At 35.2% G+C, this 17,320-nt stretch overlaps 3 protein-coding genes across 3 annotated transcripts; all 3 read right to left on the bottom strand.

Annotated features, from left to right (window-relative positions):
- Positions 1-188: 188 nt before the first annotated feature.
- Positions 189-6,608, bottom strand: MONOS_3648fu16663 (uncharacterized protein; the record flags this gene model as incomplete). Its single annotated transcript, XM_067873661.1, has 1 exon — positions 189-6,608. The coding sequence occupies one exon, from the start codon at positions 6,606-6,608 to the stop codon at positions 699-701; it is 5,910 nt and encodes a 1,969-aa protein (XP_067727297.1). The 3' UTR covers positions 189-698.
- A 7,067-nt stretch (positions 6,609-13,675) lies between these two features.
- On the bottom strand, positions 13,676-14,026 carry MONOS_3649 (uncharacterized protein; the record flags this gene model as incomplete). Its single annotated transcript, XM_067873662.1, has 1 exon — positions 13,676-14,026. The coding sequence occupies one exon, from the start codon at positions 14,024-14,026 to the stop codon at positions 13,766-13,768; it is 261 nt and encodes an 86-aa protein (XP_067727296.1). The 3' UTR covers positions 13,676-13,765.
- Positions 14,027-14,970: 944 nt separating this feature from the next.
- MONOS_3650 (Vacuolar protein sorting 4A (Vps4A)) lies at positions 14,971-17,292 on the bottom strand. The gene is made up of 4 exons (XM_067873664.1): positions 16,782-17,292; positions 16,231-16,709; positions 15,954-16,173; positions 14,971-15,882 (listed from the first exon to the last, which is right to left on the bottom strand). The coding sequence occupies exons 1-4, from the start codon at positions 17,268-17,270 to the stop codon at positions 15,781-15,783; spliced, it is 1,290 nt and encodes a 429-aa protein (XP_067727295.1). The 5' UTR covers positions 17,271-17,292; the 3' UTR covers positions 14,971-15,780.
- Positions 17,293-17,320: the final 28 nt, after the last annotated feature.

The raw sequence follows: 17,320 nt of genomic DNA, 5'->3' as shown, positions 1-17,320 counted from the left end.
TTGATTACTCAAGTCAGAGACGATTTCATTTATTTTCTTTTTTATCTTCCTTGTGCTGCTGTTCCATAACTCCTGCTGCATTTTTTCATGCTTCGACCATTCATGAACCATATTTCCATGTGGGAGATTAATCAGCAACTTTGCCAGAAAAGACAGTGAGCTTGCCAATCGCAACTGCATCATTTCTCTCTCGTATTTTTCTCATTTATTTTTGGGAACGAATTTGTGAAATGCTGAAAAAACACACATATTTATGAATTGTTGCTTCAACAGAAAATGCCAGTGATCTTTTTTAAAAAAGAATTATAAAACTTCAAAAGGAAAACATAAAAGGAATGGAAAAGAATAAAAAAGAAAAACAGAACAACGAGCACAAACGAGTCAATGAGTCAAATATTATTCAAACAACCCCACAAAAATGGATGACAAACCCCAATTTCCTTTCCATAACTTATAAAAATAAACAAAAAAGGAATAAAAAGAAATGAAAAGTTTTTTTTGAAAAAAAAAATTGTTTTTTTGCATTCATTGCCATCATCATATCATCATGGCTCAAACTCCAGAAAAATATTCTGAAAAGTGCCAACAAGTCAGATTGAAAAGCTCGTGTTATCCCAATGTTTCGCTCGCTCTTATCTTCTTCTTCTTCTTCTTCTAATCCTTCTTTAAGCACAATCTCTCTGGTGTGTTGTTTCCCATCACTCATCCTCTTTCTTCTCATCAGCGCTGTCCTTCTTGCTCAATTCTCCCACAAGATCAACCGCATCCGACATCGTGAACACAATCGCCCCTTCCGGAAATCGCATGAAAAACTCTCTTTTCAGATCTTCCAGCCCAGGCCTCTCCTCTGCCTTCTGCGCCATCCCTTTGCTCGCAACCTCCCCAAGAGACGACTCACAACCCACCAACATCTTCGGCCTCTCCCCATCTTTGATCTTCTTCCCCGCCATTTCTGCCTCATACTCCCCAAACGGGATCTGCAGCGTCAGACACTCCCACAGCATCATCCCAATCGAAAACACCACCGACTCCTTTGTTGCCCCCATTTTCCTGTTCATCAGCAACTCGGGCGCTTTCCACCGCAAACACTCATATCGATTGTCTTCCTCATCCTCAAACGCCGATGAGGGCAGAGAGTCACTTTCATCATCATCATCATCACTGGCAGATGTCACAACTGTTGATGAAGAGATGGACGAGGAATCAGAATCATCAGACGAGAAGTCTGAATGCATCACAATGCAGATCACCATATGTTCTGAAAACAACACAATGTGAGGACTCAGATTGGAAAGTGATGAAAGAGTATTTTCCATCTCGTCAAATGAATGGAGAGCTCCATTCGCCACCCAGAACAGGATTTGAGCAGCTGTCTGCTCTCTTTGCTGAAGACTCCCAATCGCCATCTCTTTCTTCTCATTCCTCCCATGCAACAACATGAACAGAGAATCCCTCAAGTCAACAATCAGCTTTTCATGTGGAGACGAGCATGCCATGGCATCCACCAGATTCGACATCGATGAGGTGGTTGGACACAGATCATCTCCCCGAACAAAAGTGGAATCTGAATTAGTTGTTGAAGTTGTTGAAGTGGATGAAATGGAAGGTGATGGCGTTCTCTTTCTTGTCTCTTCTTCCTCCTCCTCGTCCACTTTCTCCAGAGCCCAATCTGGAATCTTGTCTGAATCTCTCCCCAGAATATATTCAGTTGAGCCACTCTCAGATAGAAGATGCTCAGATGACTCCGAATGTCCAAGGCTTTTCGCATACACTCTTTTCTTTATCCTCTCCTCATTCTTCTTCTCTGCCTCTCTTTCGGCTCTTCGCCACTGTTCCTCAGGCGACATCTCCATCGTCATCATCTCAATCAGCTTTGGATCCTTTTTGATATTGTCATTCACAATCTCTCTCAGATCTTCGTTCTCATTTTTAGCTTTTCTCCATCGAACAATAAATATTACAGAAATAATCAGAACAATCAAAAGAATAATTGCCATCACAATCACAATTATTGGCCATATCGATCTTTCTTTCTTTCCTCCTTCGGCAATCCTTTCATCTCCACTTGTTTTGGATTCACTCCTGTTCTTCAGAACGAAAGAATCAGTGGCTGATGGAGAATCAGCGCTCCCAAACAGAATACTCACCCTCACTTCTGCTTCGCTTGCCACCCCTTCAACTGTCTTGACAGGAACAAACCCATGCACCTCTTCTTCTGATATGAAACCACTTTCATCAAACAAATATTTCTCAACCACTTCCTCATCCCCAACTGCTGCAACGGTCTTGAACGAGAGGTTGCACGGAAGGAGAACTGATCCTCTGAACACAACATCCACCACCTCCCCTGACTTTTCCGATGACACACTCTCCACCCTCGGGATGAAAAATGGTGATTCTCTTTCTCCGGCAATCCCTTCCAGTGTGCATCCTTCATCCAATATCCACAAAGAGGTATTGTCCTTCACTCCATCACCTCCCTTCAAGCTCACAACCCTCAATCTTCCTGAGCCTCCACACAGAATGTTTCTTCGTGCCGATCCATAATTCACTATCGACGGGTTGTTGTTCTCAAATCTCCCATCATATATCTCCACACTTCCTCCTGACAATGAAAGCCCGCCGTTCTTCGAGTTGCTGATTGTGGTGTCTTTCATCCCAACATTGCTGGATTGAACGTCCACAATTGACCCATTCCATCTGCACATCTCTTCCATTCTGCCATTTTTTCCCCATTCTTCTCTTGTCTCGTCTTCAAAATTCCCAAGGAAGCTACATGAATCAAAATCCAAATCAACACAATTATCCACAGACACAATCGATCCTTTCTCTTTTGGGCTCAAACACTTTCCAAATGAACAGTTCGACAAATCAACATTTTTCACAACATTCTTCATTTTCACCACACTTCCACTTTTTGAGAGAGTGATATTCTGAATATCCAACTCTTTCATCTCCACTCTTGCTCTGTCTCCAACTTCAATCACATTTCCCTCTGATTCCAAATTATCTATTCTTGTTTCTGATATTGTTGCTTCAGATTCCCCAACAAATTCTATCAAAGGTGCCGATAATTTCATTCTTGTGTGTGCACACTTGTTCATCTCCAGTTCTCCCCCTTCAACTGCCATTATTGTGCTGGTAATGATTAATTCAGTTGTGGATGACAAGCATTCGCACTCCCTCATCATGGTTGTTCCGTTCTTCACTTTCATGATGTGGCTGTGATTTGCTTCGTGCAACTCCCCAAACTCAAACACACACCGCTCCACAACACACTCATTCGCAAACACAATCACACTCCTTTCGTTTCCTATCTCTTGAATTGCTTCATTGAAATGGACTGTCGCCTTCATCTTCTTCATTGACTTCACACTCAAATCTCCAATCGCACATTCTCCTCCAATATCTCCTTCTTCATCAATAAAAACAATATTCACAACACCTCTTTGAATGTGATCCACACTGCAGCTGATGCTTTTGCACGGATTCGTCTGCTCTCCACACTGTCGCATATCCCTCCCGTTCGCATTCACAAACACCTGCTGCCCATAATAAAATGTAATCAGCGGGATCAGATCAATATCTGTTTTCTCTTCATCGCTTCCACAAATCGAGTTGCTCGACTTCAATGACTCCTGGCTGAAGTCCAGCGAGAACAGCTTCTCATTGATCTGCTTTTCAATCCACTTGCACCGGATGAACACATCCTTCCCCACAAGCGCATCATTCATTGTGAATCTGGTGCTCTCGATCATTATCCCCAAAGGCGGTGCATCCTCTGTGCCTGCTTGTGTTTCACCCAGGCCAGATGCATCTATCATCAGCCCTCCTCCTCTCCCCTTCACCACTGAGCACGAGCACATCCCAAACATGCAACCATTCACTCTCAACTCACTCCCTCTGCTCTTCAAACTCACCTTCATCCCTCCTCCCTCTTCGCTCCACTCACTCAGACACTTCGTCATCACACACCCTTCCACCAAGCATCTCATTTTACATTCAAATGAACAAGCACTCACAATTGTGGCTCTATTTTCACTGAGTGTGATGTTTGTGAATGTTGAGCTGTTTACGCTCATCGATAGCATTCCATCTTCATCTCCATTCACTTTGTTTTTCAACATCGTTGCTTCTTTCAAAGATCTTTCTGATAAGAGAGCAGATTCACTGATAGGTATCAGACTTCTTCCAGAAACACTCGTGTAACTGATCGACAGATTCATCACATCTGCCACTCTCACATCTGAGGACAATTCCATAAATCCTTGCAACAAATGGAATTCTTTCAGGGCACAGTCTTCGATCGCTACGCTCCCTCCATCCACTCTCACCAAGCAGAAATTCGTTTCTTTTGAAGCATCCTCACTCACAAATGAGCAGCTTCTCACAGAAAGTGCCCCACCCCCTGATGATGATTTGAGGAATGCCAGATGATGAACAAGCACATTTGGCAGAACAAATGAAACATTCACAAATGAGAGAATCACTTCTGAGGCAACCATTGCTTCTTCCATCTCTTCTTCATTTTCTTCTTCAACCCTCAGCACTGTTCCATTTTCTTCTCCTTCTATTGATATTTTTTGTGTGTCTGAATCTGTCTGAATCAAATGCAATGAATTTTGAAGGAGAGCTAAATCAACAATTATCACATGTGATTCACTTCCTCCAAGTGTTCCATATCTCAGAGAAAATAAGTGATCAACTGATGAACATGGAGCTTCTGAATACCCACACCCACTGAAGTCTCCTCCTTTTTCCTTCGAAACAAACCCATTTCCACTCCAGTTCCTCCACAAATACACAACCAGTGGAATCACATATCCCTCTCCTGTTGTCTTCCTCTCCCATCCACACAACTCATCCAATGATCCCAACTCCTGTGGGCTCATCTCCCATTTGAAGTTCTCTTTGTTCACAATCTCACTCAGATCCCATCCAGAAACAAACACATTCTTCCCTTTCCAGGCATTGCACCCCTCAAATTCCATTCCTTCCAAAACAAATAATCCCGTTTGATTTGGAAGTTCAACAAACGTCCCTCCTCCTATTCCTCTCCCCACCTCATCACTCTCACCTGGTGACACTTCACAATTAGATAATTTGACATTTTTCATCTTCAAACTCCCTCCATTCCCTGCTGATATCATCATCCCTCCTCCTTTCATCTCACTTCCACCTGAGCATCTTGATGAAAAATTGCATTCTTCAAATTTCACATTCCCATTATTGCTCATCTCAACATTCAAGCACCATCCTCTTCCACTTCCACCCGCCACATTCACCTCCACTCCACTCACTCTGCTGTTCAAAATCTCCAATTTCACTCCATCACTCATCGTTATTGGTGATTTCCCATTCATTGTCAGTGTCACTCCACTTTCCATCACAAATCCATCAACAATCAGATTCCCTTCTCCCATGTCAATGATGCTGTATCCTATCCTTCCATCAGTCAATGCCCCACCCTCAAATGAGACTGGACAGTTCGCCATATTGAGTGTTGATGTTGAGTGAATGAATGCACTTCTCCTTGATTTCAACTGACCTTTCACAACAAATGAAAGTCTGCTCATTGAAAGTGAACTTGAACATGCAACAAGCCAATCTTGTGTGGCTGATCCTCCATCACTCACATCCACCTGTATTTTCTCTCCTTCCTCTGATGATGATGATTCTATTCTGCCTAAAATTATCACATCATATAATGGTCCTTGTATTTCCTTGGTTATTGATGAAGATGAGACAACCTCTATTTCTTTTGAACTTTCGCTCAATCTTGAGTTTGCGCAATAATCAACTGTCAAGCACCTGAAGGTCTCAAATCCACAATGGTTGTGATCCATCCCATTTCCTCCACTCCCATCAACAATCACTTTTGTTCCCATTGAGCACAAATACACAAACAGCGGAATCACTCCATTTTCATCTCCATTTTCACTCCCACTCAACCTCAACACATCTGATGGAATGACTCTTGTGTCAAAGAATTCGAATGAACTGGTATTCACTTTTGAATCCAAAAACACTCCACTCCCACAACTCACAAACACATCCTTCCTATATGAGGCCTCGTTCGCATTCACTTTCGAAAACTGAACATTCTGCCCAATTGTCAATCCACATCCCCCACTCTCCATAAACACAAACATCCCTCCTCCTTTCCCTCCTCTCCTTCCATTATTATCAGCCTTATTCCCATCAATCACACTCGTTCCATTCACAACCACTTTCCCATTTCCCTTCAATCCAACATATATTCCTCCCCCATTCCCATTCACACACTCACATCCTTCCATTGTTGTATTCCACACCACAAATGTCTCTCCTGCCTTCACGCTTTTTGCCATCACCACCCCATCTCCTTCAGTCAGATTCACATTTCGAATTGTCACATTTGACAGAAAGCTCTCTTCTGATTCAACTTCTCCTGATGATGGTTCTGAGAACAGAGACTGGCTAACTTTCATAGTTTTGATCTCCACATCAATCATCTTCCGCTGCGTCAGCGCCACTTCAAACACACACTTCGTCATTCCACTCCCTCCTGATGTTGAAGAGTCGATCGCCACATCTTCCAGCGAAAGAGCCCCGCTCCCCACAGACATCACAAACACACTCGTTGATGAGCTTCTTGAAGCGTTGTGATCGACACCCACATGCCCAACCTCCAGTTGACCAGAAGATATGCAAAATAGTGTTGTCGAAGAGGAAGAAAGCGCACTTGTCCCAATCACACTCACTGTCTTCCCTCCCCCAACAATCGAAATCTTCTTTTCCCAAACACTGATCGTCGCCCCTTCGCTCACATGCCTCCCACTCAGCTAAGTGATTGTCGAGCTCAGCTGCGCCATGCTCGACTCCACTGCATGCCCCACTGTCTTGCAAGGCGCTGACTCGCTCATCCCACACAGATTGTTCGTGTCACTTCCACTAACCCCAACATATCGATCCTTCAACCCCACGTTCAGCCATCACATCTTATCTGTATGTTGATACACATAACTGCCTGAATAATAAGCATACCATAATCTGTTTGCATAACTTTTTGTTGTGTACGATTCAAAGAAAGTATTATTCGATTCTTGGAAATGATTGTAACGATCATAATACATTCCATCGTGGCCATATGGAGTGGTATTGGTACATCTGCAATCATGAAAAAAGAAGAAGTTACAATAAATGTTGTTGCTTGGAGTTGTTGATTAGCTTTGATTCAATTCCATCCCTCCTCCCTCTTGAAAAGCGGAGCAAAAAAGGAACTGGATGCTCGACATTTCGAATCCAGCTGGAACCTTTGCGCAATACATTCCTCCACCATGTGAACCTGTCAGAGAACATGTTCAAAAAGAGCACTCAAACACACAAGCGCTCTCCGCAATACCACTTACAGTTGCGGTACAATCAGATTTTGACTCATTTAAATCATGAATTAGTATTGCTCCTCCTCCGTTTCTTGCTTTGCATTTTAAGAATTCACAACCGCTCATCACGAAACATTTCAAAATTGATCTGATAAACATTCCCCCTCCCGTAGAATATTTTGCTTCGCATAAACTGAAAGAGCTGTTTTCAATCTGCACCGAATTAATTGGATAACATTTAATTGCTCCACCGTCCCAATGTGCATAGCAATCATTGAATGAGCAAAAGGTAACTAAAAGCTTTCCGGAATTGAGATTGGACATGCAAATCGCACCTTCACTCGATATTCCGTCTGTATTTAAGACAACTTCTCCTGTTGTATTTGATCCATTCCATTCGCACCACGAGAATGTATTCGGTCCATTTTCCGTTTCGTTTTGTCTCCCTGGCTTTAATTTTTTATTTGCAGTACCTTCACATTTCACATTTCTTGTTTGATAACACCTAATAAATGAGGTGTTTAAAGCAGACAATGAAGCCAAATGATTGTTCAGAGAAGGGATGATCCCTCCATCAATACATCGCAAACTGATGTGAATGAGCAGCTGCTCATCAGACATGAGGCTCGGGAAAATGAAGTGGCTGGAGGTGACCATTCATCATTTGTTTTTGAAATATTGAAAAATGTCAGTTGTGAGAGGGATATTAGGTGTTTAAAGGGTAATGACAGGAATGGGGAAGAAGAAACGAAAAAAGAAGAAAAGTGTGAAGAGAAAACCGAAACACAATTAACTGATTGAACTTTTTCTTCATCACTCAGTTTTTGGCTGAAAAGAGTTGGCATATTGGACTGTTGCGAATCCCAAAAACGAAGTGTGAAGTAAACAAGATATATTTGACTTTCACACAAATCAAATGGGCATATACCACTTCTGATCTTAAAATAACATTCAATAAGCTTTGAAACACTTTCAGTCCTTAAGATTATTGAACTGTTATTTTTCGCTGTCACCATCCTTAAATTCATGAATAAAAGCGATGAATTATTAAGAAATGCATTGATCAACATCTTGCTTTCTTTGATACAAGCTTTATCCTTCTTGTCATTGGAAACAGAAACATTTGTTAAATCTCCTTCAGTTGTCACATTATTCTTGTTTGGGTTTCAATTTGTCGTTTCTATTCTGTTGTTTTCTGTTTTTCTCAATTTTCTTTTCGATCGAGCAGATTCATCATATTCAGAACTCCTCTGCTCATATTGTGCTTTGGTATTTATTTTCTTCAAATTGTAATTGCTTTCAGCTTCCGTTGAAGTTGTCCAGCCACTTGCAGGAATCTTTTGCATATTAACTATTTCAGGAATTGTTCCAATTGTTTCTTTTGCAGTGCACTTGTTCAAGCATTGAAAGTTAATTTCTATCACCTGAATGATAGAAATGACCATCATGAGATTCATTTTGATTCTCAAAATCAATTTTCTTTTTCTTCAAATTCAAATAAATTAATAATTTTGGGTGCAGGATGAACCATAATTTGAATAAAAATACAACATTGTTTTTTCTTGTTTTTATTATTCAAATCGAATACTTTCAATAAAGATTATCTGTTTAATTATTTGTGTAGTATATGTGGTTTACGAATTCGAAAAAGTGATAACGCAAATATTTGATAATAATTTGAAAATTTTACTTAACAATTGGGTTTTTATTAAGCAATTTTGAATGATTTTTCACATGAATGAATTATTTCCATTTGTGAACAAATTATTTTTTGCATTATCTACACTTCGTAAAAAGTTATTGTTTCGAAAATTTTAACACAATTGAATACAGTTCAAATAGGATCTTATCACATCGGTTTTTGCACAACTGGGACGAAATTTTTTGCTTTTTGAATTTTGTTCCACGTGGAACTTTCAAAGATTTTCCTCGATTTTTGAATATTTTTATATTTAAGATTGCGTGAAAACGTCAGAAAAATAATTTAACGATTGCAATCAAAGTTTGAAATAAATTATTGATTTTTTCATAAAAGTGAATATTCTGCCCCAACTTTTTGTGACAAAATCCGATTGCGATTTGATATAACGTTTCTAAACTTTGAAAAGAATTCAATTTTTTCATTCATAAAATAATATTTGGGTCAAATTTTCCATTTATAAAAATTCTTCACAAAAGCACATTTTTTAACGTATGCAATCATTTTTTCAGGTTTAATAATGTCATTAAGACTAATTTAAACGAACATTTTTGTTGTTCTTTTCTTATGATTCAAGTCAAAAAAAATCGATTTTTCATTGAAAAATCCACCAATAGAGAAAAAAAAAAATTGACAATATATCAGCCGTGCATTTATATGCGATTGAATATAAATGGAAAAAAAGGTGTGTGTGTGTGTGTGTGTGTGTGTGTGTGTGTGTGTGTGTGTGTGTGTGTGTGTGTGTGTGTGTGTGTGTGTATCGGGGGGTGAAGGGGGGAGGTTGTTGAATTGAAAAGTGAAACCGGAAACAAAACCTCTGTGACATGACAAGAGAAAATTGAAACATTGACAAAATTTCTGACAAGATACACCATTTATTATTCAAATTTGGTAAACTTATTATTCGAAATTGGTCAACTTATTATTCGAAATTGAAAAACGTTTTGTTCAAAATTAACAAACAAATTATTCGATTTTGGAAAACAAATTATTCAAAGTTGTTAAACTTCTTATTCAAAATTTATAAAAATCAGTATTTTTTACAAAAAAATTATTTTGTGAAAAATTGGTTTATGGATGAATATCAGAAAATATTGAAAATATTATATTCTCTCAATATTCGAAATATAGATGAGAATTTGAACCCAGATTATTATTATTTGTGAATAAACATGAAATTTTATGATTTTTTTGGAAAAAAACCATCATCGCAGAAATAGGATAATTTTTGAATATTTCACCTCACATTTATAAAAAATATCTTATTCAATCAAGAAAAACTGTCAAAATTTAAGTTAATTCAGATGAACAATAAAAAACAATATAAGAATTCCGAAAACGCATTCATGGATTTATACAGTTGAGAAAAATATTTACATATAGTTTTGCTAAATTGTTTCAAAAAATATTTTATGATTGAATTCTTTATTATTCCACAAAGTGAGGTGAAATAATTCAAATATTATCCGATTTACATGATGATGAATTTTTTCTGCAAAATCAAAAAGCTTCATGTTTTTTGAAAAATAATTATATTAGAGGTTCAATTTTTCATCATTTTTAAGAATAATGAAAAAACAAAACATTTCAATCACTTTCCGACACTCGGCCAATGATCATATTATATCAAAAAATTTTTTTTCAAAAAATACTGAATTTTATTAATTTTGATTAATTAGTTGACCAATTACGAATAATAAGTTTATTAATTTTGTATAAGAAGTTTAACAATTTCAAACAATAAGTTCACCAAATTTGAATAATAAATGGTGCATTTATGATTTGTCAAAAAATGGATATTTGTTTCGATTTCACAATTCTCAATTGCTATAATAATGAATTTGAAAATCGATATATAACAATTCTTGTTATGTAGAAATAATAACATTTTTAATTAATGTGATCAAGTTCACAACTCACAATTTTATTGATAGGAATATCAGTTGAGGAATAATTCTGTCACAATTTGTCATTGATGTTCACTGACGGTCACTGACATAAGAGAAAAAACAACAAGATATTACAGATGCAATCAACAAATCTTTTCAAAAGTGCTTAGAAAAGTCTTTAGAATTTTTCCTATAGTTGATATTTTTCTAATTTTTAATCAAAAAAAAGAACATTTTATTTTATTTTCTTTTCGTTTTATTTTTATTTATTATTTTTTTTTTATTTCTTTATTTTTTTATTTTTATTTTTATTATTTGTGACAGACGAGGCTTCAAGTGATTTGTCAGGTCACAGAGGCATTCTTGAAACTCAGATGATTATATTCGAAATGATTATATCCTGTTATTTCTTTATTAAATAATGACGTTATTATTTTTCAATAAGTATCAAAGTTCGCAAATGAGTGAGAAAGAATTCTATATGGGTTATTCTTTTTGAAAAGTCACAAATGTTTAATATCTAAGTTAAATAAAAAAGGAACTTATTTGATCATTTTTGAAAATAAATCCAATGAATTTCTTTATTATGCACTTATTCCAGCATCAAATAGGTCTGCGAATTATAATTTGCGTAATTATTGCGTTTGATATATTTATTTACAAAAATGATCAAATGAGTTCATTTTTTATTTAACGCAAATATGAAACATTTGCGATTTTACATAAAGAATAACCCACATTAGCTCTTAAAGATGCTCTCAAGCGTGCTTGATCAAGTCGAACTGGATTTATTATGGGAAATTGATTTTTAATTGTCAAAAAATGTTAAGCCAATCATTGACTTAGTGCTTCAAAATGTTCAGGCAATGTTCAATATCTTTCTTTTCGACTTTGTCTTCACTTAATTTTTTAAAAATTGTTTTAATTTCGGAATTAATAATTCATATGCAAAAATGAATATCACTAATTGATGGCTTCTTCAAAATAAAGTACCAATTGTCAAAATTTTTTTTGAAAAGTTCCTTTTGTTTAATTTTCAAATAGATAAAAAATTCATATTTTGATCAAATTTCTGTTCCCACTCACCAAATTTCGCTATCGTGAAAACAAAATCTTGACATTGTTTTTATTTCCACTTTTGTCAAGTTTTTAAGTGGGAACAGAAATTTGATCGAAATATGAAAATTATATTTTATTTGAAAATTTTTCTTAATGAACTTTTCAAAAAAATTAAGACAATCCAATATAATTTGAACAATTATTTTATTTTTCTTCTTTCGTTAAATATCATCGACTTTAAATATAACTAGATATCTCGCCAAGAGAATTCATTCAATTATCATTTTTCCTTCAAATTTTTATCTTTTTCCAAAATAATTTATATTTTCTGTGTTAGCTTTTTACATTAAATGGTGAAAAATTGCCTGTAAAAGACATATCTCTGCGGGATTTCCAACTTTTCGAGTATTTCTTTGTGGAAAATCTCCCTTTTTAAATAAATATATTATCATTCATTTTAATGCATTATTTATAATCGCTTGTGATAATTTTAAATAATGTATTAATTATTAAAAAAAATTTTTTTGTATGTGGGTGATTATTTTTGAAATCATATATTTTTTCGGGGTGTAAATTTTCAAAGATTATTTGTTTATTGAAAGAAATTTTTAATTTAAAAGAGTAGAAGCATGATAATTGCCTTTTTAAACAAATATTTTTACCGAATAAAAGATTATAATGTCTTCAATAAGCCTTTTCACTTTTCAACGTTCATATGTTAATATTCAAGACAAATTTTTGGTATAATAATTATGTATGAAAAAATATGATTTCAAAAATAATCACTCATGTTTCAAAAAAAAAACGTAATATTTAATTTTTTGCAATTGTTTCGGTTTTTGCACACACACAGTGAAATATTGTGCAGTCTTTCATTTACAGTTTATTATATTTTATGTTTGAAAATATGAAATGCAAAAAATTCCAGAAAAAATATGCAAAAACAAAAAATATTTTGAAATATGAAAAGAAAATTTGTGTGCCTCACCACATTACACCTTTAAAGTGACAAAAAAAAGTTGGTAAAAAACAAACAAAACAAATGACAAGAAATAGTGAAAAAATTCTTCGATCATTATCAAATACTGGACATTATTTTTTGTTTAATGAATTTTGTTCCTTTCTATATTTCCAATTTTTTTTTCTTTATTTTTGAAATTTTTCTGCATTTTTTGAATTTTGACAATTGACTTATAATGAAAAGATTGTAGAAAAAGTTTGGAATAAATCTCAGTTTTCTTCATGATAGCAAAAAATTTTCCCCGTATTAAAATTGAATAAAACATTCTGAACAGTATCAAAAAATGTTTAACAAGCACGTGGCTGTTTGTTTTTTATTTTTTTATTTGTGTTTCTTTTGTTTGAATAAACAACAAATATACCAGGTTGATGATAATGCTCGGGTTTATAAATCATCCTACTCTAAAACAAAAGCGCTGCATCAGATCCGATAATAATTCATCATTCGAAAAAGAATTGTCTTTCAATAAAATTTTAAGGTATAATCCGAAGATATCGTCATCCTCAGATCTTTTTGAAAATTTGTTGGTAATTCAACAATGCATTGCACATTATTATTATGCTATTGTCGCATGTCGGAAGTTCATGGTTTTGGAGAAAAAACTTTTTTAATTTTCGTGATCAAAAAAATTTATAAAAACAAATATTTATTAAAGTGATTTATTACCATCAAATTTATATGGAGAAAGTTGTATTTAATAAAAATGATGTGAAATAATCATCAATAATTATTTTTAGGGTTCATATTCAGATGCATTTTCACCATCTCCTGCTCCATTGTCACTTTCTGACTTTGTTTTCTCTCCTTCAACTTTATCACCAAAAATATAATCTATATCAGCAATTTCTTCAGATTCTTCTTCTTCTGTTTCGTTTCCATCTATTTCTTTTTCATCATCGTCATCATCATTTTCCATGCAAAGGTTCTTAACGAGTTCAGGAGAAGTGATGTTAAATGAAGATTTGACAAGATAAAGAGATAGATAATCATGCATCAATCGAATGCGAGTTCCAAAAGCGGAAAAGTGCATCGTAAATGATGCCACAACCCCTCAATTGTATTTGTGCATGCTCCCGTGTCCTTATTGAAGAGTTGCCTTTTGTGGCAAACTTTCATATGCTTGTAACCCAGAGTCTCCAAAATGTCGTACGCTCACCATTCATCAGACATAATTGTTGTCCCTTCCTTAATGTACTTCTGTATCAATGGAATGAGCGTCTATCTTTTTCTGTTTGGTACCACGACCATGAATCTTCCTCCAGCTCCTCTATCCTCTTTCCTCTCCACGCCTTCAAAAATCCATATTTGTTTCTTCTTTCTTCCACGATGAAATTTTCTTTTCCTCCATATTGCTTCATCAATTTCTCCAATTTTGCCTTCTCCTCCTATTGATACCTGCCTCTCATTCCATATGTCAGCACATGTTTTTCTGATGTCACTTCCCCAATAGCCAACTGTGTCTTCATCAACTAAAAGTAACGTAGCAATTGTTTTATTAGGAATTTTCATCCAGTAATACTGACAAACAAGCAGAGTGATACCCAATCCTGATTTTGTTTTGCTGAATTTCGTATCGGAAAGGACGCTTGTCTTAGTCTTGCACGTCGGACAGGTAAAATATCTGTATTTTCCATTTTTGTGTAAATGTTTGAAGACTCTATGCTTGCTGCACATCGGAATGCGATCACTGACGATTTCATTAATGAACCAATCCTATGCCCTGTCATCATTATAAAACAAACGATTGAGCTCGTATATTTCTTCTTTTCTGATGAGTTTGACATCACGCGCCATGAGATCAACTTTGATCAAAACCCATCAAATGAATTAAATATTAGCATATTGTAGGAATATTTTATTTTTTGGAAAAACATTTCCGACACATAAAACTATTTTATTAATTGTAATAATGTGTTTATAAGACAAAATAATAACAAATTTGTAAATTTTGAAGATGACGATATCTTCGGATCATGCCAATTTTAAAAATATAGTTAATCAAAAGTTTACAAAAAATTTTGGAAAAGCAACAGAATTTTTGAATTTATGAAAAATAAAATGATTTGCTCCAAACTTTTTCTGCATTTGAATAATTGTAATTCTGGCATTATCGTGCAAAATAAAATATAGTAATACGAAAAAGTTCAGAAAAATCTTTGAAGGCAATGAGTGGAACATAATTCTTAAAGAAAAATATTTCGTCCCAAAAAGTAAGAGTGAAAAAAAAAATATTGGCTGAAAACATGGAATGAACAATATCATTCTTTTCAATTTACAAGACAATATTGAAATCTTTCATAAATCTTCAAATGACTAATTTCAAAAAAAAGTTAATAATTCACAGCTATTCACACGTTCGTAGGAAAATAAAAAGCCAAACTTTAAATTGCTCAACTGTATTAAAAAAATTAACAAAAAACTTCCTTTCTCAAAATTATAAATTTCATAAAAAAATCAATAAAACAAATAAATACATAAAAATTTAATAAGTTATATTCTTTTCTTTAATTTTATTTTGCTAAAAATCATTTAAAAAAAAAAAAAAATAGAGCGAAATTTGAAAAAAAATATTAAAACCACAATGAAATTCACGAGGCTAGGCCAAAAAAATGTTTGCTGAACATAACTTCCTAATGAATAAGAAGCCTCAAACGAAATAAAAAAGTACATAAAAAATATCTTCATAAAAGGTTTGATTTCAATTTTAAAAAAAAAAAAGTTTTTAAACAAAGCAATAATCATGTGCAGTTAAGCAGACATCCCAAATTCATCCATCCATTTCAGACAGCGCTTTATATCACTTTCAGAAACAGAAGATCGACTTCCAAGCAAAGAAGAGTACACGTCCATCTTTAAAATAAATAAATAATTAATTAATTAATTAAATAACCTGACCTAACAGAACAATCAAAACTTCATACCATTGTCACAGGAGGCGTCACGATGCATCCACGTGGAATTGAAAGCAGGTCTGTCTCAATGCTTCCTTCTTCATTCGGTGCTACTCCCATCCACTTCATAACAACTGTCCCATCACTTTCTGTTGTTTCAATCTGTTTAAAATGTGTCGTCGATTGCAAACGCCTGATTGGCTGCATCAACGCATCTTGCACAACAATTCCAATATCAGATCCGGAGTATCTATTTATATTATTTATATATGAAACAATTAAACATGATAAAAAAAATTGCAAATACCCTTCTGATTTCATGGCGAGTGTTTTAAAGTCTTCGTTCGTTAGTGTATTTGGCGTATCACCAAGATGCAAACGGAAAAGCGTTTCTCTGCTGCGTTCATCAGGAAGCCCAACATGTATTCTTTTATCAAATCTTCGAATAACTGCCGTATCAAGATCCCACGGCGTATTTGTCGCACCCAAAAAAAGAATTCCGTCGTTTTGAGAGCCAACACCCTGCATTTGAATTAAAAGTTCTGTTTTAACACGTCTCGACGATTCTGAATCACCATCTCCTCTTTTGCCAGCTATCGAATCTATTTCATCAATAAACACAATTGATGGTTTGTGTTCACGTGCAAGCTCAAATAAGGCTCTGACTAATTTTTCACTTTGACCAACCCATTTTGACATTAAATCGGCAGATGAAACAGAAAAGAAAGTTGCATCAACTTCTGTTGCAACTGCCTTCGCTAAAAACGACTTTCCTGTACCTGGTGGCTAAAAAATATATTTTTTAACAGTTATGTGAAATATAAAACTAATAATTCCCAAAAAAAAGTATCCCCAAACCCCAAATAATAAAATTCCTTTCCAAGGCCTTCTTTTACCCACAAAGAGCTCAGGAAATCTTATTGGCAAAACAACAGCTTCCTTTAGTGATTGTTTTGCTTGTTCCAATCCAGCAACATCACTCCAATGTACGCATGGTTTTTCTTGCAAAATAGCTTCTTTCAAAGCTTCTTGAAGATTTCTATCTTCTTCATTATCCGATTTTTTGGTTTTTGATGAAGGATTGTTTTCCTCTGCGACAGCACTTTCAACTTGAGGAGCTGATAGCTGTGTTCTTATATACTCTGCACGTGTTAACATGTCACGAAGTATATCCTCGTATTTTTTCTTTGTCGAAGAAAAAGATTCATATTTTGCAGCCAAAGATAACGCAAGGCAAGCTTGCTTGTAATATTCGAATGCATCTCCATAGCGCTCTTCTTTTTCTGCACATACAGCAGCGCGATTTGCATTTATCGCTTGGTCCAAAAATACTTTTGGAGTTGTCATTTTTTTCTTAAGAATGATGTTTTTAGCCCATTATCTCTTAAAAATCATAT

The sequence above is a fragment of the Monocercomonoides exilis genome (genome assembly GCF_001643675.1).
Source record: "Monocercomonoides exilis strain PA203 chromosome Unknown scaffold23-1346700, whole genome shotgun sequence".
NCBI classification, from domain to species: domain Eukaryota; phylum Preaxostyla; order Oxymonadida; family Polymastigidae; genus Monocercomonoides; species Monocercomonoides exilis.
The sequence above is the reverse complement of the archived record's forward strand: the minus strand, read 5'-3'. Positions and strand labels throughout refer to the sequence as shown.

Coding starts and splice junctions, on each gene's coding strand:
- MONOS_3650 (XM_067873664.1), bottom strand. CDS start 17,270: ATGACAACTCCAAAAGTATTTTTGGACCAAGCGATAAATGCAAATCGC. Junction 16,710..16,781: donor AAGGAATTTTATTATTTGGG/GTTTGGGGATAC, acceptor TATATTTTTTAG/CCACCAGGTACAGGAAAGTC. Junction 16,174..16,230: donor CTCGCCATGAAATCAGAAGG/GTATTTGCAATT, acceptor TAATATAAATAG/ATACTCCGGATCTGATATTG.